This window comes from Branchiostoma floridae, chromosome 8 (genome assembly GCF_000003815.2).
Source record: "Branchiostoma floridae strain S238N-H82 chromosome 8, Bfl_VNyyK, whole genome shotgun sequence".
Taxonomy (NCBI): Eukaryota; Metazoa; Chordata; class Leptocardii; order Amphioxiformes; family Branchiostomatidae; genus Branchiostoma; species Branchiostoma floridae.
In genome coordinates, this window is record NC_049986.1 from 24,054,260 (window position 1) to 24,078,900 (window position 24,641).

Here is a 24,641-nt window from a genome sequence, read left to right on the forward strand (position 1 = left end):
GAAGATTGGCTACGTACAAGTTAATGTATGAAAGCTTTTGGGCTGTATAAAATATCCAAGTATCATAGTTTTTGTAAGCTTGGCCGTCGCCATGTACGATCGATCCAGTCTCCACAAGTCGCTCCTCAGTCCCTTTGAGTGTGAAGATCAGTCACAATTGGAAGAACCATTGGTGGCCCCGCGGTTCTGCTTCTTCTCGCTCTGGCAGTCAGGTATGCGAAACACGCTGAACTTGTTACGTAACGTTATAAGCAGTAGACGGTTCAAATGACAGCTGTCAAATACAAATGTATGTACCAGTTTCATTGGACAGGACATCGATTTGATATATACAACGCTTTCGTCTTGCAATCAGGAGATCAAACCGAGACTTTTGCATTTTTTCTAAACATCTATTCGACAAAACAATCTTTATTGACACGACTAAAGTGCAGCGACTTTCGTAAGGTCGACATGTATAACAACTACTTACAGTACAACTAAACACATATATATGGATATCTATAGGTGTGAATACATCAACATAAAGGGTCTAGCATGTCATTTATACTATTGGTTCTACGGTACAAACAATCGTGGACATATTTGCCTACTTGTACACAGTGAGGATTATCGCCCCCAGAAAGTAGTTGAGTTTATCTATCATTTGTAAAGTATATAGTCGATACGTCTTAACATTGTGCCTCTCAAATGGCGGCTTTATCTTCAACAGTACTCCCTAATCTTAAAACAGGGATAAGGAACACATGAGAGGCAAATATAATGTACTGGTCAGCTAGCTACCAAATAATACGCCTTTTTGTAGAGGCGAAAATGACAGATTTTTTTTCAAAAGCACTGCAGTAGTTCAGCCGCTCGGTCAACCTGAAAGCTCTTTGTACATGTCTCCAGTCGTAACCTAATACCTTGTTTTTGTCACATTTGACTTCTCTGGGCCCTACCATTCCCCTACCTGCCTTCTTCAAAACAGAACAACGATTGCATGAGTCTCGTCATGAAAGCCTGTTTTTGTAAGGAGTGTGGTCGCTATGTGCGAATCAGTCTTTATCAGTCCTTCCCCATTTGATAGTGGTGAAAATAGGTCACAAATGGACGGACCATTGGTGGGTCCTCGGTTTTACTTATACCCCCCCCCCCCCCCCCTCCCCCGGCAGTCAGGTACGGAAAATACCGATCTTGGTACGTAACGTAAGCATAAGCTCAAATGTCACCTGTCAATAAACAAGGCGATCAAGGTAAGCGCAGCCGTCCCCGAATAAACCGGTTAAACAGGTTCTCCCTCCGGCTAAAACCGAGCAGAAGAGCCTTAAATATTCAGCATGGACCACAACGTGGCATTTTTCATTCTCTTGACCTGCCTGGCCGTCTCCGACAGTGTCCAGGGAACGCTACAGTTCTCAGCAAACGTCCCAGAAAACGCTCACGCGGGGAAAACCGTCACCAGTGTACGGCCGGCCATAGGGGAAGGTCGGGAGGAAGTAAGATGTGAAATTGTCGCCGGAGACAAGAACAGACGCTTCCTTGTGACCAACTGTGTGATCCAAGTGGCGCGTCCGTTAGATTATAACGTCGACCCGAGCTATAACCTGACGGTAAACGTCACTAAGTCCTTCGGAAACCCCGAGCAGCTGTATGTTGATGTACAAGTCCAAGACGTGGAGGGATACCCGCCTGTTTACAACGACACGTGCGAAATGCCGACTCGGAATGGTCCGGGGAAGTCAGGCGATTTGAACCTAGATATGAAATTGACAGCCGAGGGTATTGCAATGGATGTAGGAGAGGTATTTGTCTCAAAATACATTCATTACGAAAAAGAAAGGGACCCATTTTCGATTTCAGAGCAGTATATTTTTTTCACCGATAACGAGAATTGTCTGGTGCAGGTGATATGGGAGCCATTCAATTCTTATGACACCATAACCGCTCAATCGCTCTCGGACTCCCTAGTAGAACAATGCGTGCAATGTGTTAGTTCGGCAGGCGTGGCATCCGTCGTCCAATTCGAAATATTTAAAAGGTGGTCCGGATTTAACCCAGAGGCAAAGAATTCCCGCAAATGTTATCTGGGGCCCATTCCTGAAACTGGGGGATACTTTATACTGGCCGGTTCATTCGTGCTTTCTTCCAACATCAAAAACCATTTTACGTGCAAGCTACCAGAAGATATCTCAATCTCTGTTTTTATAAATGATATGCATCAGAAAACAATACCTGTACGTTTAGAATTTGATTTCAAGCCAGTCGGATGTCCCTCTAACAAGTACGGCGTGTTTTGTGACCAGAACTGCACCTGTGAGAACGGTGCCCGCTGCCATGGGCTGAACGGGGCCTGCAAGTGTCAGCCTGGATGGCAGGGTGTCGTCTGCGACATACCTCACAGTACAGTGGTCATCATCGCGACCCCTGGCGACTCGACACGGATTCACATCACTGGCTCTGTAACGCTGCACTGCAAGGTTTTCCATCTGGCTGCTGACAGGATGATGTGGACATTTCCTAATAAAACGGAAAAGTGGCTGCAGGGCGCTCAGGAAGATCGTGTAAGGATCCACAACATACAGTCCGAACACAACGGTACCTACACCTGTACTGTGTTAACGGCAGACGGGACTGCCATTAACGCAAGTTATGAGCTTCAGGCCGTGGCTTGTCCTCCCAGAAAAACGGGTGAAACGTGCGAAGAGGAGTGCGTCTGTAGCCATGGTGGCAGCTGTGACCGGTGGGCCGGCTGTGTGTGCCCGCCGGGATGGACAGGAAACACGTGTCAGACCTCCTGCCCAGTTGGCACCTACGGACAGGGTTGCAGCAGACGGTGTCGGTGTCAGCATGACGCCACCTGCTCCCCTACCGACGGCCGGTGTAACTGCACGGAAGGCTGGTTCGGCAGTAACTGCAGCAGGCCCTGCCCCGCAGGTCTGTACGGATGGAAATGTCGGCATGTTTGTGCCTGTAAGAACAACGCCACGTGTCACAACGTGGATGGAACCTGCGCCTGCGTGCCACCCTGGACTGGTACGAGGTGTGGCGACATCAAAACGGACACATACACATACACATTCCCGGTGTCTCTCCAGATTGCCACACCCCTGGTACTGACTCTGCTAGTCGCTGCACTAGTTTTGTTTATAGTCTATAAACGGAAGAAAGCTAGACGAGCGGAACATGAAAACAATCTAGAGGAGACCATGGTTGTACTGGAGCTGAGAAACATGGAAGAAGACCTGGCGCAGAGTTTGCAGCCCGGCTGGCTCAACCGGTGGGAGAGGAACGCCGACGATCTGACTTTGGACGAACTGGTCGGGCTGGGCGCGTTCGCACAGATCAGAAGAGGACGGCTTCGTACGGCTGACGGTGACGTCACGGTGGCGGTCAAGTCCGTCCGCATGGAGGACAGGCGGTGCTACCGAGCCTTCTGCCGGGAAGTCGCCGCGCTGATAGCCGTGCACAAAAACGGTGAGGAAGAAAATGGCGGACATCCCAACATCGTCAAGCTCTTTGGGGTCGTCACGATATCCACACCAAAGTGTATTCTGTTGGAATTCGCTGCAAAAGGAGAACTTTTGCTCATTCTAAAACAACCTCGGCAGAACCATCCTCTTGGCAGGTTTGTCCGCTATGCCGTCCAGATATCCCGTGCCCTGGAGGAGCTCCGACGTCTGCGTATCGCTCACGGGGACGTGGCCGCCCGAAACGTCCTGGTCAGCGGCGATGACGTGGCCAAACTTGCTGACTTCGGTCTGGCCCACGACATCTACACCGAGACTACCTACGTGCCCGCAGTCAATGACGACGTCGACGAACTCCTGCCCCTGAAGTGGATGGCTCTGGAGTCGCTGGAGTCTCGCGAGTTCACGTGCGAGAGCGACACGTGGTCGTTCGGCGTGCTGCTGTGGGAGATCGCCACCTTCGGGGAGGAGCCCAGCTACCAGCGCCAGCGCCAACTGAGCTGTCCCAAGTTGGTGGGGCTCCTGAGGCAGGGGGTCCGTCTGGACAGGCCGCCCGGATGTCCGGACAAGCTGTATGACGTCATGAAGTCGTGTTGGCGGGAGGAGCCGTCGGCAAGACCAGAGCCGGCAGAACTGGAGCAGAGGCTGACGGGATGTGGCAAAGAGTTGGACCCACTTCTGGCTGTGGATAATTAAATCCTGGCTTGAATAACGATGCAAAGTAGAATTGCTCGCAAAAGGAAATTTTCTATGTGCAAGCCATGTGGGTCTAAATACCAAGATGTTGATCTAGTTTGTTTATTGCAAAAAAGTTGTTACTCAAGCAACTGGGTATGATTTTGCTTGCTTGAGTAACTACTTTTTGGCGTATCTTATTACCTGGATGTCTAACGTACATCGACGTAGTTTGTTGATTGTTTTACGACCATTTTATTATATCAAATATCTGAATAAGTAGGAATTTTGTTCGCGCATTCAAACCTTTCGGAGACAGATGTTATTCAGAGTACCTCAATTTGAATTTGTCTTTGTGTTCATAGTAGCAAACTTTGAAAATTGTCAATTAGACCTCAGTTTTTTTGGAAGCCTATTTTTTAAGACCTTTATTTAACCTTGATACATCTTCGGCCTAAGCCGTTACTCCCTATACGTATTTACTTTACGTAACTTTTACAGGTTATACATTGTTAGAACATCTTTACCATAACGAAATGTTATATCAATGAAATTTCCAAACATCATTCATGAAGGTATGAGATATGTGCATAATTTAGGTATTATAGTGGTTTTATCAGAGGGACCATAATGGCTAGTATTTAGAACGCATTTTAGTATGCTCGACGTTTTTTTATGTAGGAGGAGGTCGACGTGATCAAACATGTTCAAACATGATCAAACATGTTCGCACATGTATTTATGTACCATGTCCAAAATGCTCCAACAGTCTTGTACTCTAGTATTTAGTACATGTGTTGTTGAAGTGTTTTGCATCTTAAGAATTTACACATCTGGATATAAATGGTTGTCATTTCTTACGACTGTTTTAATTGTAAACTAGATGACGTAAACAATAAACCTCGTGTCATAAAGAATTGATATATATATGATTGACTTACGTCATTAAAGAATGTTTGTATATAATTTGTACGTCCTGTTTTAACGTCTTAAAGTACAGGAAGATTAGCTACGTACAAAGTAACGTAAGAAAGCTATTGGGCTGTATAAAGTATCCAAGTATCATATTTTTTGTAAGCTTGGCCGTCGCTATGTACGGACCAGTCTCCACAAGTCGCTCACCAGCCCCTTTGACTGCTAAAAATCGGTCACAATTGGAAGAAACATTGTTGGGTCCGCGGTTCTGCTTCCGGTCGCTCTGGCGGTCAGGTATAGGGGAACATGCTGAACTTGTTCCGTAACGTTATAGGCAGAAAAGGGTCACATGTTAGATGTCAAATACCAGTTTGTTTGGAGAGGACATCCATTTGATTTATACAAAGCTTTCGTCTAAAATATATAATATAAAGTATATACTTAATACGTCTTGACGTCAAATGAAGGCCTTATCTTCAGCAGGACTCTCTAATCTGAAAACATGGATAAGGAATACATGAATACATGAGAGGAAATTATAATGTGCTGGTCAGCTAGCCACCAAATAATACTCATTTTCGTAGAGGCGAAAATGACAGCTTTTTCAAAAGCACTGCTTTAGTTCTTGACTCAGCCGCTCGGTCAACCTGCAAGATCTTTGTCTCCAGACGTAACTTAATACTTTGTTTTTCTCGCCTTTGGCTTTTCTGGGCCCTACCATTGCCCTACCTAAAAACTGGGGTTTCTTCAAAACACAACAATAATTGTGTGAGTCTCGTCATGATAGCCTGTTTTCGCAAGGTTTGCCGTCGCTATGAAAGAATCAGTTTCCACCGGTCCCTTTTTGGGCCGGTTGTAGTGCTGAAAACCGGTCAGAAGTGGACAAACTATCGTTGGGCTCACTGTTCTGTTCTGGTCCCCTCTGGCAGTCAGCTACTGAACATACCGATCCTGTTACGTGACGGTATAAGCAGGCTTAGGTTCTATTTACGCAAGAAAAAACTTTTTGTTTGGAGAGGACAGTGTGCTTGTGAAGCTAGCCCTCTGGGTTAGATCCGCCCAGACGAGCTAAGAACACTCAACATGGACAAAAACATGCCCTTTTTCGTCCTGTTGACCTGCCTGGTCGTCTCCGACAGTGTCCAGGGAACGCTAAAGTTGTCAGCGAACGTCCCAGAAAACGCTCACGCGGGGGAAACCGTCACCAGTGTTCGGTCGGCCATAGCGGAAGGTAGGGAGGAAGTAAAATGTGAAATTGTCGCCGGAAATAGGAACGGACGCTTCCGTGTGACAACCTGCGTGATCCAAGTGGCGCGTCCGTTGGATTACGGCGTCGACCCGACCTATAACCTCACGGTAAACGTCACCGGGTCCTCCGGAAACCCTGAGCAGCTGTATGTTGATGTACAAGTCCAAGACGTGGAGGGATACCCGCCTGTTTACAACGACACGTGCGAAATGCCGACTCGGACAGCATGGGGGAACTCAGGCGATTTGAACGTCGATATGAAATGGACAGTCAAGGGCATGTCAATGAATATTGGAGAGGTGTTTTTCTCGAATCACTTTTATTACAATCCCAATAGTGTTAAGGACCAGGTTTCAACAAGAGTATACTCGAATAACAATAATTGTCTAGTGCAGTTTGTATGGAAGCCCATGAATAGCGATGATATCACTTTTATTGATTCGTTGTGGAGTACGTCGATAGAACGACCGTGCTTGAACTGTTCTGGATCAACAGATGGGGCATCCGTCCTCCAATTTGAAGTATTGCACAGTTCTACAGGCTTTACTCCCAGTTCGTCTGGCAGCTGTTACACAGGGCCTATTCCTCAAACTGATAGACAATTTATATTTGGTGGTTCGTTGACGATTTCATCCATGAAAAGGAATCTTTTCACATGCGACTTGCCAGACAATATCTCGGTCCCCTTAATTCCACATGGCAACGGTCGTGACATAATACCTCTACTTGTAGAGTTTGATGCCCAGCCAGTCGGATGTCCCCCTAACAAGTACGGCGTGTTGTGTGACCAGAACTGCACCTGTGAGAACGGTGCTCGCTGCCATGGGCTGAACGGGGCCTGCAAGTGTCAGCCTGGATGGCAGGGTGTCATCTGTGACATACCTTACAGTACAGTGGTCATCATCGAGACCCCTGGCGACTCACGACGGATTTACATCTCCGGCACTGTTACGTTGCACTGCAAGGTTTTCCATCTGACTGCTGACAGGATGATGTGGACATTTCCTAATAAAACGGAAAAGTGGCTGCAGGGCGCTCAGGAAGATCGTGTAAGGATCCAAAACATACAGTCCGAACATAATGGTACCTACACCTGTACTGTGTTAACGGAAGATGGGGCGGCCATTAACGCAAGTTATGAGCTTCAGGCCGTCGCTTGTCCTCCCGAAAAAACGGGTGAATCGTGCGAAGAGGAGTGCGTCTGTAGCCATGGCGGCAGCTGTGACAGGTGGGCCGGCTGTGTGTGTCCGCCGGGATGGACAGGAACCACGTGTAAGACCTCCTGCCCAGTTGGCACCTACGGACAGGGTTGCAGCAGGCGGTGTCGGTGTCAGTATGACGCCACCTGCTTCCCTACCGACGGCCGGTGTAACTGCACGGAAGGCTGGTTCGGCAGTAACTGCAGCAGGCCCTGCCCCGCAGGTCGGTACGGATGGAAATGTTGGCATGCTTGTGCCTGTAAGAACAATGCCAAGTGTAACAACGTGGACGGAACCTGCGCCTGCGTGCCACCCTGGACTGGTAAGTTCTGTGACGTCATCGAAACGGACACATACACAATCCAGATTGTCATACCCCTGGTACTGACTCTGCTTGTTGCTGCACTAGTATTGCTAATACTCTACAAACGACAGAAGGCTAAACATGGGGCACAAGAAGAGCCTTTAGAGGAAACCAGAGTTCTTCTAGAGCTGAGAAACATGGAAGATGACCTTGCACAGAGTTTGCAGCCCGGCTGGCTCAACCGGTGGGAGAGGAACGCAGACGATCTGACTCTGGACGAACTGGTCGGGCTGGGCGCGTCCGCACAGATCAGAAGAGGACGGCTTCGAACGGCTGACGCTGACGTCACGGTGGCGGTCAAGTCCGTCCGCATAGAGGACAGGCGGTGCTACCGAGCCTTCTGCCGGGAAGTCGCCGCGCTGATAGCCGTGCATGAAAACAGTGAGGAAGAAAATGGCGGACATCCCAACATCGTCAAGCTCTTTGGGGTCGTCACGATGTCCACACCGAAGTGTATTCTCTTGGAATTTGCTGCCAAAGGCGAACTTTTGCTCATTCTAAAACAACCTCGGCAGAACCGTCCTCTTGGCAGGTTTGTCCGCTATGCCGTCCAGATATCCCGTGCCCTGGAGGAGCTCCGACGTCTGCGTATCGCTCATGGTGACGTGGCCGCCCGAAACGTCCTGGTCAGCGGCGATGACGTGGCCAAACTTGCTGACTTCGGTCTGGCCCATGACGTGTACACCGAGACTACCTACGTGCCCGCAGTCAATGACGACGTCGACGAACTCCTGCCCCTGAAGTGGATGGCTCTGGAGTCGCTGGAGTCTCGCGAGTTCACGTGCGAGAGCGACACGTGGTCGTTCGGCGTGCTGCTGTGGGAGATCGCCGCCTTCGGGGAGGAGCCCAGCTACCAGCGCCAGCGCCAACTGAGTTGTCCCAAGTTGGTGGGGCTCCTGAGGCAGGGGGTCCGTCTGGACAGGCCGCCGGGATGTCCGGACAAGCTGTATGACGTCATGAAGTCGTGTTGGCGGGAGGAGCCGTCGGCAAGACCAGAGCCGGCAGAACTGGAGCAGAGGCTGACGGAATGTTGCCAAGAGTTGGACCCACTTCTGGCTGTTGATAATTAACAAATTGTTTTATGATGTTTAGATCTTCCTGTTGTGAATAATTGACAAACTGTACAAATTTCTTAATGACAGCAAATTAATTCAGGTTTTGAATTTTTTCTGACACGTTCGAAAAATTTGGAAATATGATACGAAGAGAGGTGATATATGGTGCATAGAGTCCATTCCAAGACACCATGCGGATGTTTGTTGACATTGTTTAGAATTGATTTTAACGTTTTGTAATTATATGTCTCGGACATTTGATACTTCAGAAATATTTTTAACACTGTTTCAACTTTATAAATATTTCCCTGGTCCTGTAAAACTTTGGAAATATTCATGGTGTGGAATTGGATACTTCTAATGGTTTCTAAATAATGATAACAGCATTCTACCATTATTCACCATTTTCTACCATTTTCTACCATTTTTTGTAAATGGTTCGGTGGGCTGGGAAGATAGCAATTCACACATCCTTGCAAAGTATGGTTGGGTGCCATGCAACAATGGCCCACCACAAAGGATCCACCAGTGCCCAGCAGTGAAATCTAAAAATACACAGATGCAACAATAGGGCTTACTAATAAACTAATTTTACCATTTGGCCAGGTTTACCATTTTTTGTAAATATTTGTAAATGTGAAATAATCACAGAGAGGTTTCACAATTATTCTAAATAAAGATATTTTTGTACAGTTACTTTCAAAATGTTTCTAAAATATTCAAAGAAATTCAAATAAATGAGTATTTTCTTAGTCAATTTTTTGAAAATAATTTAATTATTGTGGCTCAGATATTCCTTTATTCAAAATAATTCATACTAATTATAAATATCGCCTAAAAACCCTCATGGTGTCTTGGAATGGACTCTAATTGCACAGGCCTATTATATATATATATATATATATATATATATATATATACATTTTTTTGAGAATATGTAGAACCATGTGCATTTGGAAAAGAAAATTTCACCGGTATTCTATGATTACACATTTTTTACATTCATGTGTAATGCTTTATTTAACAGATTTGTACTGCACAAAAATGTAATACTAATATTCACTAGATTTTATGCATTTTATTAATATAAACTTACAATTACATATGTGGCAGTATGACTTATTAGTGTGATTGACGCTTTGTTTTGATTCCAACGAAAATAAACTTTATTCCATTTTTGTATACCATGTCCAAAATTCTGCAAAAGTCTTGTGCTCTTGTATTTAGTATATGTGTTGCTGAAGTGTTTTGTGTCTCAAAAATATACATTACTAAGTATCTAGAAATGATCCGTGGCCATTTTCTACGACTGTTTTAATTATAAACTAGATGACACTAAACAAGCAATAAACGTGGTGCCATAATGACTGATTGACTTACGGCATTAAAGAATGTATATAATTTGTACGTCCTGTTTTTAACGTCTTAACGTACAGGAAGATTGGCTTCGTACAAATTAATGTATGAAAGCTATTGGGCTGTATAATGTATCCAAGTATCCTAGTTTTTGTAAGCTTGGCCGTCGCTATGTACGATCCAGACTCCACAAGTCGCTCCTCAGCCTTTTTGAGTGGTAAAATTCGGTCACTGTTGGACGAACTGCTTCTGGTCGCCCCTCACAGTAAGGTACATGGCGAAATATGCTGACCTTGTTACGTAACGTTATAAGCAGAAGACGGTTCAAATGACAGCTGTCAAATACAAATGTATGTACCAGTTTGATTGGACAGGACATCGATTTGATATATACAACGCTTTCGTCTTGCAATCAGGAGATCAAACCGAGACTTTTGCCTTTTTTCTAAACATCTATTTGACATAAACAATCTTTATTGACACGACTAAAGTGCAGCGACTTTCGTAAGGTCGACAGGTATAACAACTACTTACAGTACAACTAAACACATATATATGGATATCTATAGGTGTGAATACATCAACATAAAGGGTCTACCATGTCATCTACACTATTGGTTCTACGGTACAAACAATCGTGGACATATTTGCCTACTTGTACACAGTGAGGATTATCGCCCCCAGAATGTAGTTGAGTTTGTCTATGATACTATCATTTGTAAAGTATATAGTCGATACGTCTTAACATTGTGCCTCTCAAATGGCGGCTTTATCTTCAACAGTACTCCCTAATCTTAAAACAGGGATAAGGAACACATGAGAGGCAAATATAATGTACTGGTCAGCTAGCTACCAAATAATACGCCTTTTTGTAGAGGCGAAAATGACAGCTTTTTTTTCAAAAGCACTGAAGTAGTTCTTGACTCAGCCGCTCGGTCAACCTGAAAGCTCTTTGTCTCCAGACGTAACTTAATACTTTGTTTTTCTCACATTTGACTTCTCTGGGCCCTACCATTCCCCTACCTGCCTTCTTCAAAACAGAACAACGATTGCATATGTCTCGTCATGAAAGCCTGTTTTTGTAAGGAGTGTGGTCACTATGTGCGAATCAGTCTTTATCAGTCCTTCCCCATTTGTAGTGGTGAAAATAGGTCACAAATGGACGGACCATTGGTGGGTCCTCAGTTTTACTTATACACCCCCCACCCGGCAGTCAGGTGCGGAAAATACCGATCCTGGTACGTGATGTAGGCATACTTTACGGTTCAAATGTCATCTGTCAATAAACAAGGCGAGCAAGGTAAGCACAGCCGTCTAAGGAATGAAATGGTTCTCCCTCCGGCTAGATCCGAGCAGAAGAGCCTTAAATATTCAGCATGGACCACAACGCGGCATTTCTCGTTCTCTTGACCTGCCTGGCCGTCTCCGACAGTGTCCAGGGAACGCTGCAGTTGTCAGCAAACGTCCCAGAAAAAGCTCACGCGGGGAAAACCGTCACCAGTGTACGGCCGGCCATAGGGGAAGGTCGGGAGGAAGTAAGATGTGAAATTGTCGCAGGAGACAAGAATAGACGCTTCCTTGTGACCAACTGTGTGATCCAAGTGGCGCGTCCGTTAGATTATAACGTCGACCCGAGCTATAACCTGACGGTAAACGTCACTGGGTCCTTCGGAAACCCCGAGCAGCTGTATGTTGATGTACAAGTCCAAGACGTGGAGGGGTACCCGCCTGTTTACAACGACACGTGCGAAATGCCGACTCGGAATGGTCCGGGGAAGTCAGGCGATTTGAACCTAGATATGAAATTTACAGCCGAGGGTATTGCGATGGATGTAGGAGAGGTATTTGTCTCAAAATACATTCATTACGAAAAAGAAAGGGACCCATTTTCGATTTCAGAGCAGTACATTTTTTTCACCGATAACGAGAATTGTCTGGTGCAGGTGATATGGGAGCCATTCAATTCTTATGACACCATAACCGCTCAATCGCTCTCGGACTCCCTAAAACAATGCGTACAATGTGTTAGTTCGGCAGGCGTGGCATCCGTCGTCCAATTCGAAATATTTAAAAGGTGGTCCGGATTTAACCCAGAGGCAAAGAATTCCCGCAAATGTTATTTTGGGCCCATTCCTGAAACTGGGGGATACTTTATACTGGCCGGTTCATTCGTGCTTTCTTCCAACATCAAAAACCATTTTACGTGCAAGCTGCCAGAAGATATCTCAATCTCTGTTTTTATAAATGATATGCATCAGAAAACAATACCTGTACGTTTAGAATTTGATTTCAAGCCAGTCGGATGTCCCTCTAACAAGTACGGCGTGTTTTGTGACCAGAACTGCACCTGTGAGAACGGTGCCCGCTGTCATGGGCTGAACGGGGCCTGCAAGTGTCAGCCTGGATGGCAGGGTGTCGTCTGCGACATACCTCACAGTACAGTGGTCATCATCGCGACCCCTGGCGACTCGACACGGATTCACATCACTGGCTCTATAACGCTACACTGCAAGGTTTTCCATCTGGCTGCTGACAGGATGATGTGGACATTTCCTAATAAAACGGAAAAGTGGCTGCAGGGCGCTCAGGAAGATCGTGTAAGTATCCACAACATACAGTCCGAACACAACGGTACTTACACCTGTACTGTGTTAACGGGAGACGGGGCGGTCATTAACACAAGTTATGAGCTTCAGGCCGTGGCTTGTCCTCCCGGAAAAACGGGTGAGTCGTGCGAAGAGGAGTGCGTCTGTAGCCATGGTGGCAGCTGTGACCGGTGGGCCGGCTGTGTGTGTCCGCCGGGATGGACAGGAACCACGTGTCAGACCTCCTGCCCAGTTGGTACCTACGGACAGGGTTGCAGCAGGCGGTGTCGGTGTCAGCATGACGCCACCTGCTCCCCTACCGACGGCCGGTGTAACTGCACGGAAGGCTGGTTCGGCAGTAACTGCAGCAGGCCCTGCCCCGCAGGTCTGTACGGAAGGAAATGTCGGCATGTTTGTGCCTGTAAGAACAACGCCACGTGTCACAACGTGGACGGAACCTGCACCTGCGTGTCACCCTGGACTGGTAAGTTGTGTGACGTCATAAAAAAGGACCCATTCCCGTTGTCACTCCAGATTGCCACACCCCTGATACTGACTCTGCTAGTCGCTGCACTAGTTTTGTTTATTTTCTATAGACGAAAGAAAGCTAGACAAGCGGAAAATGAAAACAATGTAGAGGAGACCATGGTTGTACTGGAGCTGAGAAACATGGAAGAAGACTTGGCGCAGGGTTTGCAGCCCGGCTGGCTCCATCGGTGGGAGAGGAACGCCGACGACCTGACTCTGGACGAACTGGTCGGGCTGGGCGCGTCCGCACAGATCAGGAGAGGACGGCTTCGTACGGCTGGCGCTGACGTCACGGTGGCGGTCAAGTCCGTCCGCATAGAGGATAGGCGGTGCTACCGAGCCTTCTGCCGGGAAGTCGCCGCGCTGGTAGCCGTGCACGAAAATAGTGAGGAAGAAAATGGCGGACATCCCAACATCGTCAAGCTCTTTGGGGTCGTCACGATGTCTTCACCGAAGTGTATTCTGTTGGAATTTGCTGCCAAAGGCGAACTTTTGCTCATTCTAAAACAACCTCGGCAGAATCGTCCTCTTGGCAGGTTTGTTCGCTATGCCGTCCAGATATCCTGTGCCCTGGACGAGCTCCGACGTCTGCGTATCGCTCACGGTGACGTGGCCGCCCGAAACGTCCTGGTCAGCGGCGATGACGTAGCCAAACTTGCTGACTTCGGTCTGGCCCATGACGTCTACACCGAGACTACTTACGTGTCCGCAGACAATGACGACGTCGACGAACTCCTGCCCCTGAAGTGGATGGCTCTGGAGTCGCTGGAGTCTCGCGAGTTCACGTGCGAGAGCGACACGTGGTCGTTCGGCGTGCTGCTGTGGGAGATCGCCGCCTTCGGGGAGGAGCCCAGCTACCAGCGCCAGCGCCAACAGAGCTGTCCCAAGTTGGTGGGGCTCCTGAGGCAGGGGGTCCGTCTGGACAGGCCGCCCGGATGTCCGGACAAGCTGTATGACGTCATGAAGTCGTGTTGGCGGGAGGAGCCGTCGGCAAGACCAGAGCCGGCAGAACTGGAGCAGAGGCTGACAGAATGTGGCCATGAGTTGGACCTCGTTCATAATTAAACCCTTGTTTGATTTATGAATAACGATGCAAAGTAGGACAGCTTGCATTAGGAAATTTTCTATATGCAACCAACCAATTCTAGAGCCAGCATGTGGGTCTAAATACCAAGATATTGACCTAGCTTGTTTATTGTTTTTCGACCATTTCATAATATCTGAATAAGTATGAAGTTTTTTTCGCACATTCAAGCCTTTCGGGGAGTTATTCAGAGTACCTAAATTTGAATTTGTCTGTGTGTTCTTAGTAGCAAAATTCGAATATTGTCAATTAGACCTCCGTATTTTTGGAAGCCTATTTTTACGATCTTTATTACACCTTGATACATCTTCGACCTAAGCCGTTACTCCGTTTACGTAGTTACTTTAACGTTTACAGGTTATACATCGTCAGAACATTTTTGCCATAACGAAATGTTATATCATAATGAGTTTAATGAAAGATCAGCCATATGTAAGATAAGAACAAGCGCACATCCGTTAGAAATAGAAAGGGGCCGCTATAAACAGCTCCCTGTCCACGAGAGATTGAGTACATATTGTCCAATGAATGCAGTGGAAAATGAAACACATTTTATCAGTCAGTGTACCCACTATGAAACCGAAAGAAAAACATTATTTCAAACAGTTCCCACAATTTCACCAAGCTTTTATCACCTAAGTGATCACCAAAAGACTACATTTCTATTAAAAGCACAAAATCCCACCATCATACAGAACGTGGGACAGTTCATTAACCACTGCCTTCAAAGAAGAAGTCAAACCCGACAATAGTATCCATAGTATCATGTAGTTGATTAGAAACTAGTTTTATGTACTTACCTCTCTTAGTTCTTGAGACTGTGTATGCAATTAGCCCTCGGGCATGATATTGCAAATATATAAACAATATAAAGTTATACCGATAGATTTTGCAAACAACATTCATGCAGGTATGAGATATGACTATTTTAGGTATTATAAAGGTTTTATCAGAGGGACCATAATGGCTAGTATTTAAAACGCATGTGTTAGACATGCTGACGCTTTTTCATGCACCATGTCCAAAATTCTATGACAGTCTTGCACTCTAGTATTTAGTTCATGTGTTGCTGAAGTGTTTTGTGTCTCAAGAATATACAATGTTAAGTATCTAGAAATGATCGGTGGTCATTTTCGACGACTGTTCTGTTTGTAAACCAGATGACATTAAATGAATAATAAACGTGGTGTCGGAAACAATTGATTAACCTACGTTATTAAAGTACGTTTTGTGTTTAACGTTTAAAAGTACATGTACAGGAAGATTGGCTACGTACAAAATAATGTAAGAAAGCTATTGGGCTGAATTAAGTATCCAAATATCCTAGTTTTTGTAAGCTTGGCCTTCGCTATGTACGAACCAGTCTCCACAAGTCACTCACCAGCCCCTTTGAGTGGGAAAAATCGGTCACAATTGGACGAACTATTGGTGGCAAGGCAGTTCTGATTCTGGTTGCCCCTGGCAACCATGTAGGTAACATGCTGAACTTGTTCCGTAGCGTGATAAGCAGAAGGTTCTAAAGTCAGCTCTCAAATACCAGTTTGTTGAGGACATCCATTTGATATATATATATACAACACTTGCATCTTGCAATCAGGAGGTCAAAACGAAACTGCGATTTTTCTAAACATCTAAAATTAATAATATAAACTATAGAGTCAATACGTCTTGCCGAGGTGCCCGTCAAATGATGGCCTTATATCTTCAGTAAGACTCGCTAATCTGAAAACACGGATAAGGAATACATGAGAGGCAAATAGAATGTACTGGTCAGCTAGCCACCAAATAATACTCCTTTTCGTAGAGGCGAAAATGGCAGCTTTTTTTCAAAGGCACTGCTTAGTTTTTGACTCAGCCGCTCGTCAACCTGCAAGTTCTTTGTCTCCAGACGTAACTTAATACTTTGTTTTTTCACAGTTGACTTGTCTGGGCCATACCATTCCCCTACCCATAAAGGGGGGTTTCTTCAAAACACAACAATGATTGTGTGAGTCTCGTCATTTGGCCTGAATGTTATGGTTTGCCGTCGCTATGAAAGAATCAGTTTCCACAGGTCCCTCCCAGGGCCGGTTGTAGTGTTGAAAACCGGTCACAACTGGACAAAATATCGTTGGGCCCACTGTTCTGTTTCTGGTGCCCTCTGGCATTCAGGTAAGGAACATACCGATCCTGTTACGTAACGTTATAAGCAGGCTTAAGTTCTATTTTCAGCTGTTAAACAAAAACTTGTTTGTTTGAAGAGGACAGTGCTAACACCCCAGGTTAGAGCCGTCAAGACAAGCCTAAAGCACTCGACATGGACAAAAACGTGACATTTTTCGTTCTCTTGACCGTCTACGTCTTGGTAGTCTCCGACAGAGTACTAGTGCTGGGAACGCTACAGTTGTCAACGAAGGTTCCAGAGAACGCTCATGTTGGGGAAACGGTCACCAGTGTTCGGCCGGCCACAGAGGAAGGTCGGGAGGAAGTAAGATGTGAAATTGTCGCCGGAGACAAGAACAGACGCTTCCGTGTGACCGACTGCGTGATCCAAGTGGCCCGTCCGTTGGATTACGGCGTTAACCCGAGTTATAACCTCATGGTAAACGTCACCGGGTCCTCCGGAAACCCCGAGCAGCTGTATGTTGATGTACAAGTCCAAGACGTGGAGGGATACCCGCCTGTTTACAACGACACGTGCGAAATGCCGACTAGGACAGCATGGGGGAACTCAGGCGATTTGAACGTCGATATGAAATGGACAGTCAAGGGCATGTCAATGAGTATCGGAGAGGTGTTTGTCTCGAATCACTTTTATTACAATCCCAATAGTATGAAGGACCAGGTTTCAACAAGAGTATACTCAGATAACAACGATTGTCTAGTGCAGTTTGTATGGAAGCCCATGAATGACGATGATATCACTTTTATTAATTCGTTGTGGAGGACGTCGAAAGAACGAAAGTGCTTGAACTGTTCTGGATCAACAGATAGGGCATCCGTCCTCCAATTTGAAGTATTGCACAGTTCTACAGGCTTTACTCCCAGTTCGTCTGGCAGCTGTTACACAGGGCCTATTCCTCAAACTGATAGACAATTTATATTTGGTGGTTCGTTGACGATTTCATCCATGAAAAGAAATCTTTTCACATGCGACCTGCCGGACAATATCTCGGTCTCCTTAATTCCACATGGCAACGGTCGTGACGTAATACCTCTACTTGTAGAGTTTGATGCCCAGCCAGTCGGATGTCCCCCTAACAAGTACGGCGTGTTGTGTGACCAGAACTGCACCTGTGAGAACGGTGCCCGCTGTCATGGGCTGAACGGGGCCTGCAAGTGTCAGCCTGGATGGCAGGGTGTCGTCTGCGACATACCTCACAGTACAGTGGTCATCATCGAGACCCCTAGCGACTCACGACGGATTTACATCTCCGGCACTGTTACGTTGCACTGCAAGGTTTTCCATCTGACTGCTGACAGGATGATGTGGAAATTTCCTAATAAAACGGAAAAGTGGCTGCAGGGCGCTCAGGAAGATCGTGTAAGGATCCACAAAATACAGTCCGAACATAACGGTACCTACACCTGTACTGTGTTAACGGGAGACGGGACTGCCATTAACGCAAGTTATGAGCTTCAGGCCGTCGCTTGTCCTCCCGGAAAAACGGGTGAATCGTGCGAAGAGGAGTGCGTCTGTAGCCATGGCGGCAGCTGTGACCGGTGGGCCGGCTGTGTGTGTCCGCCGGGATGGACAGGAACCACGTGTCAGACCTCCTGCCCAGTTGGCACCTACGGACAGGGTTGCAGCAGGCGGTGTCGGTGTCAGCATGACGCCACCTGCTCCCCTACCCACGGCCGGTGTAACTGCACGGAGGGCTGGTTCGACAATAACTGCAGCAGGCGCTGCCCCGCAGGTCGGTACGGATGGAAATGTCGGCATGCTTGTGCCTGTAAGAACAATGCCAAGTGTAACAACGTGGACGGAACCTGCGCCTGCGTGTCACCCTGTACTGGTAAGTTGTGTGACGTCATCGAAACGGAAACATACACGTTCCCGTTGTCACTCCAGATTGCCATACCCCTGGTACTGACTCTTCTAGTCACTGCACCAGTAGTGTTGATACTGTACAAACGGAAGAAGGCTAAACATGATGCACAAGAAGAGCCTTTAGAGGAAACCAGAGTTCTTCTAGAGCTGAGAAGCATGGAGGACGACCTGGCGCAGAGTTTACAGCCCGGCTGGCTCAACCGGTGGGAGAGGAACGCCGACGATCTGACTCTGGACGAACTGATCGGGCTGGGCGCGACTGCACAGATCAGGAAAGGACGGCTTCGCACGGCTGACGCTGACGTCACGGTGGCGGTCAAGTCCGTCCGCATAGAGGACAGGCGGTGCTACCGAGCCTTCTGCCGGGAAGTCGCCGCGCTGATAGCCGTGCACGAAAACAGTGAGGAAGAAAATGGCGGACATCCCAACATCGTCAAGCTCTTTGGGGTCGTCACGATGTCCACACCGAAGTGTATTCTCTTGGAATTTGCTGCTAAAGGCGAACTTTTGCTCATTCTTAAACAACCTCGGCAGAACCGTCCTCTTGGCAGGTTTGTCCGCTATGCCGTCCAGATATCCCGTGCCCTGGAGGAGCTCCGACGTCTGCGTATCGCTCACGGTGACGTGGCCGCCCGAAACGTCCTGGTCAGCGGCGATGACGTGGCCAAACTTGCTGACTTCGGTCTGGCCCATGACGTGTACACCGAGACTACCTACGTGCCCGCAGTAAATGACGACGTCGACGAACTCCTGCCCCTGAAGTGGATGGCTCTGGAGTCGCTGGAGTCTCGCGAGTTCACTTGCGAGAGCGACACGTGGTCTTTTGGCGTGCTGCTGTGGGAGATCGCCGCCTTCGGGGAGGAGCCCAGCTACCAGCGCCAGCGCCAACTGAGTTGTCCCAAGTTGGTGGGGCTCCTGAGGCAGGGGGTCCGTCTGGACAGGCCGCCCGGATGTCCGGACAAGCTGTATGACGTCATGAAGTCGTGTTGGCGGGAGGAGCCGTCGGTAAGACCAGAGCCGGCAGAACTGGAGCGAAGGCTGACGGAATGTTGCCAAGAGTTGGACCCACTTCTGGCTGTGGATATTTAGATCCTTGTGTGGGTAACAAATGTAAAGTAGGACAGCTTGCAATATGAATTTTTGATTATGCAAACAAATTTAAAGCCTGCTTGTGGGTCGAAATACGGAGATATTGATCTAGTTTGTTTATTGTTTTTCGACCCTTTCATTATATCAAATATCTGAATAAGTAGGAAGTTTTTTTCGTGCATTCAAGCCTTTCGGAGACAGATGTTAATCAGGGTACCTACATTAGAATCTGTCTGTGTGTTCATTGTAGAAAACTTTGAATATTGTTAATTAGAGCTTCGTATTTTTAAAGATTTACCTTTATTCAACCTTGATACATTTTCGGCCTAAGCCGTTACTCCGTATACGTATGTTACTTTACGTAACTTTTACAGATTATACATTGTTAGAACATGTTTGCCATAACGAAATGTTATATCGATGAATTTTGCAATCATCATTCATTAATGTATGAGATATGTGCATATTTTAGGTATTATAGACAGTTTATCAGAGGGACCATAACGGTTAGTACGCATGTGTTAGACATGTTAGTATGCTCGACGCTTTTTTATGTACCATGTCCAAAATGCTGCAACAGTCTTGCACTCTATTATTTAGTATATTTGTTTCTGAAGTGTTTTGTTTCTAAAGAATGTACATTGTTAGCTATCTAGAAATGAACGTTGGCCATTTTTACTGTTTTGTTTGTAAACCAGATGACATAAAACAAACAATAAACGTGGTGTCAAAAACAATTGATTGACTCACGTCATTAAAGAATGCTTGCATGTAGTTTCTACGTCCTGTTTTTAACGTCTTAAAGTACAGGAAGATTGGCTACGTACAAATTTATGTATGAAAGCTTTTAGGCTGTATAAAGTATCCAAGTATACTAGCTTTTGTAAGCTTGGCCGTCGCTATGTACGAACCAGATTGCACAAGTCGCTCCTTAGCCCCTTTGAGTGGTGAAAATCGGTCACAATTGGACGAACCATTGTTGGGTCCGCGGTTCTGTTTTTGGTTAACCTCCAAGCAGATCCTACGGTGCCATACGATAGTATCAAAGCTGACCAATGAGTATAGCCGGACAAATGGAGTTAAATGGGCCCCGGAGTGGAACTGCTTGGAGATTACTTTTGGTCGCCCTGTCAGTCAAGTATGCAAAACATGCTGATCTTGTTACATAACATTTTAAGCAGTAGACGGTTTAAATGGCAGCTGTCAAATGCCAGTTTGTTTGGAGAGGACATCCATTTGATTTATACAACGCTTTCGTCTTGCAATCAGGAGGTCGAACCGACAATTTGCGATTTTTTCTAAACATCTATTTGATATATAATATAAAGTATATAGTTAATACGTCTTGCAGAGGTGCCCGTTAAATGACGGCCTTATCTTCAGTAGGGCACCCTAATCTGAGAACACGGATAAGGAAGACATGAGAGGCAAATAGAATGTGCTGGTCAGCTAGCCACCAAATAATACTCATTTTCGTAGAGGCGAAAATGACAGCTTTTTCAAAAGCACTGCTTTAGTTCTTGACTCAGCCGCTCGGTCAACCTGCAAGATCTTTGTCTCCAGACGTAACTTAATACTTTGTTTTTCTCGCCTTTGGCTTTTCTGGGCCCTACCATTTCCCTACCTAAAAACGGGGGCTTCTTCAAAACACAACAATAATTGTGTGAGTCTCGTCATGATAGCCTGTTTTCGCAAGGTTTGCCGTCGCTATGAAAGAATCAGTTTCCACCGGTCCCTTTTTGGGCCGGTTGTAGTGCTGAAAACCGGTCAGAAGTGGACCAACTATTGTTGGGCTCACTGTTCTGTTCTGGTCCCCTCTGGCAGTCAGGTACTGAACATACCGATCCTGTTACGTGACGGTATAAGCAGGCTTAGGTTCTATTTACGCAAGAAAAAACTTTTTGTTTGGAGAGGACAGTGTGCTTGTGAAGCTAGCCCTCTGGGTTAGATCCGCCCAGACGAGCTAAGAACACTCAACATGGACAAAAACATGCCCTTTTTCGTCCTGTTGACCTGCCTGGCCGTCCTCGACAGTGTCCAGGGAACCCTACAGTTGTCAGCGAACGTCCCAGAAAACGCTCACGCGGGGGAAACCGTCACCAGTGTTCGGTCGGCCATAGGGGAAGGTAAAGAGGAAGTAAGATGTGAAATTGTCGCCGGAGACAAGAACAGGCGCTTCAGTGTTACAAACTGCGTGATCCAGGTGGCCCGTCCGTTGGATTACGGCGTCGACCCGACTTATAACCTCACGGTAAACGTCATCGGGTCCTCCGGAAACCCCGAGCAGCTGTATGTTGATGTGCAAGTCCAAGACGTGGAGGGATACCCGCCTGTTTACAACGACACGTGCGAAATGCCGACTCGAACAGCATGGGGGAATTCAGGCGATTTGAACGTCGATATGAAATGGACAGTCAAGGGCATGTCAATGAATATTGGAGAGGTGTTTTTCTCGAATCACTTTTATTACAATCCCAATAGTGTTAAGGACCAGGTTTCAACAAGAGTATACTCGGATAACAATAATTGTCTAGTTCAGTTTGTATGGAAGCCCATGAATGGAGATGATATCACTTTTATTAATTCGTTGTGGAGTACGTCGATAGAACGACCGTGCTTGAACTGTTCTGGATCACCAGATGGGGCATCCGTCCTCCAATTTGAAGTATTGCACAGTTCTACAGGCTTTACTCCCAGTTCGTCTGGCAGCTGTTACACAGGGCCTATTCCTCAAACTGATAGACAATTTATATTTGGTGGTTCGTTGACGATTTCATCCATGAAAAGGAATCTTTTCACATGCGACCTGCCGGACAATATCTCGGTCTCCTTAATTCCACATGGCAACGGTCGTGACATAATACCTCTACTTGTAGAGTTTGATGCCCAGCCAGTCGGATGTCCCCCTAACAAGTACGGCGTGTTGTGTGACCAGAACTGCACCTGTGAGAACGGTGCTCGCTGCCATGGGCTGAACGGGGCCTGCAAGTGTCAGCCTGGATGGCAGGGTGTCATCTGTGACATACCTTACAGTACAGTGGTCATCATCGAGACCCCTGGCGACTCACGACGGATTTACATCTCCGGCACTGTTACGTTGCACTGCAAGGTTTTCCATCTGACTGCTGACAGGATGATGTGGACATTTCCTAATAAAACGGAAAAGTGGCTGCAGGGCGCTCAGGAAGATCGTGTAAGGATCCAAAACATACAGTCCGAACATAATGGTACCTACACCTGTACTGTGTTAACGGAAGATGGGGCGGCCATTAACGCAAGTTATGAGCTTCAGGCCGTCGCTTGTCCTCCCGAAAAAACGGGTGAATCGTGCGAAGAGGAGTGCGTCTGTAGCCATGGCGGCAGCTGTGACAGGTGGGCCGGCTGTGTGTGTCCGCCGGGATGGACAGGAACCACGTGTCAGACCTCCTGCCCAGTTGGCACCTACGGACAGGGTTGCAGCAGGCGGTGTCGGTGTCAGCATGACGCCACCTGCTTCCCTACCGACGGCCGGTGTAACTGCACGGAAGGCTGGTTCGGCAGTAACTGCAGCAGGCCCTGCCCCGCAGGTCGGTACGGATGGAAATGTTGGCATGCTTGTGCCTGTAAGAACAATGCCAAGTGTAACAACGTGGACGGAACCTGCGCCTGCGTGCCACCCTGGACTGGTAAGTTCTGTGACGTCATCGAAACGGACACATACACAATCCAGATTGTCATACCCCTGGTACTGACTCTGCTTGTTGCTGCACTAGTATTGCTAATACTCTACAAACGACAGAAGGCTAAACATGGGGCACAAGAAGAGCCTTTAGAGGAAACCAGAGTTCTTCTAGAGCTGAGAAACATGGAAGATGACCTTGCACAGAGTTTGCAGCCCGGCTGGCTCAACCGGTGGGAGAGGAACGCCGACGATCTGACTCTGGACGAACTGGTCGGGCTGGGCGTGTCCGCACAGATCAGAAGAGGACGGCTTCGAACGGCTGACGCTGACGTCACGGTGGCGGTCAAGTCCGTCCGCATAGAGGACAGGCGGTGCTACCGAGCCTTCTGCCGGGAAGTCGCCGCGCTGATAGCCGTGCATGAAAACAGTGAGGAAGAAAATGGCGGACATCCCAACATCGTCAAGCTCTTTGGGGTCGTCACGATGTCCACACCGAAGTGTATTCTCTTGGAATTTGCTGCCAAAGGCGAACTTTTGCTCATTCTAAAACAACCTCGGCAGAACCGTCCTCTTGGCAGGTTTGTCCGCTATGCCGTCCAGATATCCCGTGCCCTGGAGGAGCTCCGACGTCTGCGTATCGCTCATGGTGACGTGGCCGCCCGAAACGTCCTGGTCAGCGGCGATGACGTGGCCAAACTTGCTGACTTCGGTCTGGCCCATGACGTGTACACCGAGACTACCTACGTGCCCGCAGTCAATGACGACGTCGACGAACTCCTGCCCCTGAAGTGGATGGCTCTGGAGTCGCTGGAGTCTCGCGAGTTCACGTGCGAGAGCGACACGTGGTCGTTCGGCGTGCTGCTGTGGGAGATCGCCGCCTTCGGGGAGGAGCCCAGCTACCAGCGCCAGCGCCAACTGAGTTGTCCCAAGTTGGTGGGGCTCCTGAGGCAGGGGGTCCGTCTGAACAGGCCGCCGGGATGTCCGGACAAGCTGTATGACGTCATGAAGTCGTGTTGGCGGGAGGAGCCGTCGGCAAGACCAGAGCCGGCAGAACTGGAGCAGAGGCTGACGGAATGTTGCCAAGAGTTGGACCCACTTCTGGCTGTTGATAATTAACAAATTGTTTTATGATGTTTAGATCTTCCTGTTGTGAATAATTGACAAACTGTACAAATTTCTTAATGACAGCAAATTAATTCAGGTTTTGAATTTTTTCTGACACGTTCGAAAAATTTGGAAATATGATACGAAGAGAGGTGATATATGGTGCATAGAGTCCATTCCAAGACACCATGCGGATGTTTGTTGACATTGTTTAGAATTGATTTTAACGTTTTGTAATTATATGTCTCGGACATTTGATACTTCAGAAATATTTTTAACACTGTTTCAACTTTATAAA

The 24,641-nt window shown here is 47.2% G+C and overlaps 4 protein-coding genes across 4 annotated transcripts; all 4 read left to right on the forward strand.

Moving 5' to 3' along the window:
• The first annotated feature begins 1,319 nt into the window (after positions 1–1,319).
• LOC118422009 (tyrosine-protein kinase receptor Tie-1-like) lies at positions 1,320–4,170 on the forward strand. The gene has a single exon (XM_035829512.1). It carries the CDS (start codon positions 1,320–1,322, stop codon positions 4,143–4,145), a length of 2,826 nt encoding a protein of 941 aa, XP_035685405.1. The 3' UTR covers positions 4,146–4,170.
• A 1,952-nt stretch (positions 4,171–6,122) lies between these two features.
• On the forward strand, positions 6,123–14,573 carry LOC118422010. The gene is made up of 3 exons (XM_035829513.1): positions 6,123–6,528; positions 7,021–8,909; positions 11,702–14,573. Exons 1-3 carry the CDS (start codon positions 6,123–6,125, stop codon positions 14,438–14,440), a joined length of 5,034 nt encoding a protein of 1,677 aa, XP_035685406.1. The 3' UTR covers positions 14,441–14,573.
• Positions 14,574–16,755: 2,182 nt separating this feature from the next.
• Positions 16,756–19,578, forward strand: LOC118422011 (proto-oncogene tyrosine-protein kinase receptor Ret-like). Its single transcript, XM_035829514.1, has 2 exons — positions 16,756–17,221; positions 17,666–19,578. The coding sequence occupies exons 1-2, from the start codon at positions 16,756–16,758 to the stop codon at positions 19,576–19,578; spliced, it is 2,379 nt and encodes a 792-aa protein (XP_035685407.1).
• A 1,978-nt stretch (positions 19,579–21,556) lies between these two features.
• LOC118422012 (tyrosine-protein kinase receptor Tie-1-like) lies at positions 21,557–24,355 on the forward strand. Its single transcript, XM_035829515.1, has 2 exons — positions 21,557–21,998; positions 22,455–24,355. The coding sequence occupies exons 1-2, from the start codon at positions 21,557–21,559 to the stop codon at positions 24,353–24,355; spliced, it is 2,343 nt and encodes a 780-aa protein (XP_035685408.1).
• The last annotated feature ends 286 nt before the right edge of the window (positions 24,356–24,641 follow it).

What these genes read in the sequence shown, in the direction of transcription:
- LOC118422009 (XM_035829512.1), top strand. Translation starts at nt 1,320, where the DNA reads ATGGACCACAACGTGGCATTTTTCATTCTCTTGACCTGCCTGGCCGTC.
- LOC118422010 (XM_035829513.1), top strand. Translation starts at nt 6,123, where the DNA reads ATGGACAAAAACATGCCCTTTTTCGTCCTGTTGACCTGCCTGGTCGTC. An exon ending in GACAGCATGGGGGAACTCAG is followed by an intron (nt 6,529 to 7,020) that starts GCGATTTGAACG and finishes CTCTACTTGTAG; the next exon opens with AGTTTGATGCCCAGCCAGTC. An exon ending in AGTTGGACCCACTTCTGGCT is followed by an intron (nt 8,910 to 11,701) that starts GTTGATAATTAA and finishes GACAGTGTCCAG; the next exon opens with GGAACGCTGCAGTTGTCAGC.
- LOC118422011 (XM_035829514.1), top strand. Translation starts at nt 16,756, where the DNA reads ATGGACAAAAACGTGACATTTTTCGTTCTCTTGACCGTCTACGTCTTG. An exon ending in AGTCAAGGGCATGTCAATGA is followed by an intron (nt 17,222 to 17,665) that starts GTATCGGAGAGG and finishes CTCTACTTGTAG; the next exon opens with AGTTTGATGCCCAGCCAGTC.
- LOC118422012 (XM_035829515.1), top strand. Translation starts at nt 21,557, where the DNA reads ATGGACAAAAACATGCCCTTTTTCGTCCTGTTGACCTGCCTGGCCGTC. An exon ending in TATGAAATGGACAGTCAAGG is followed by an intron (nt 21,999 to 22,454) that starts GCATGTCAATGA and finishes CTCTACTTGTAG; the next exon opens with AGTTTGATGCCCAGCCAGTC.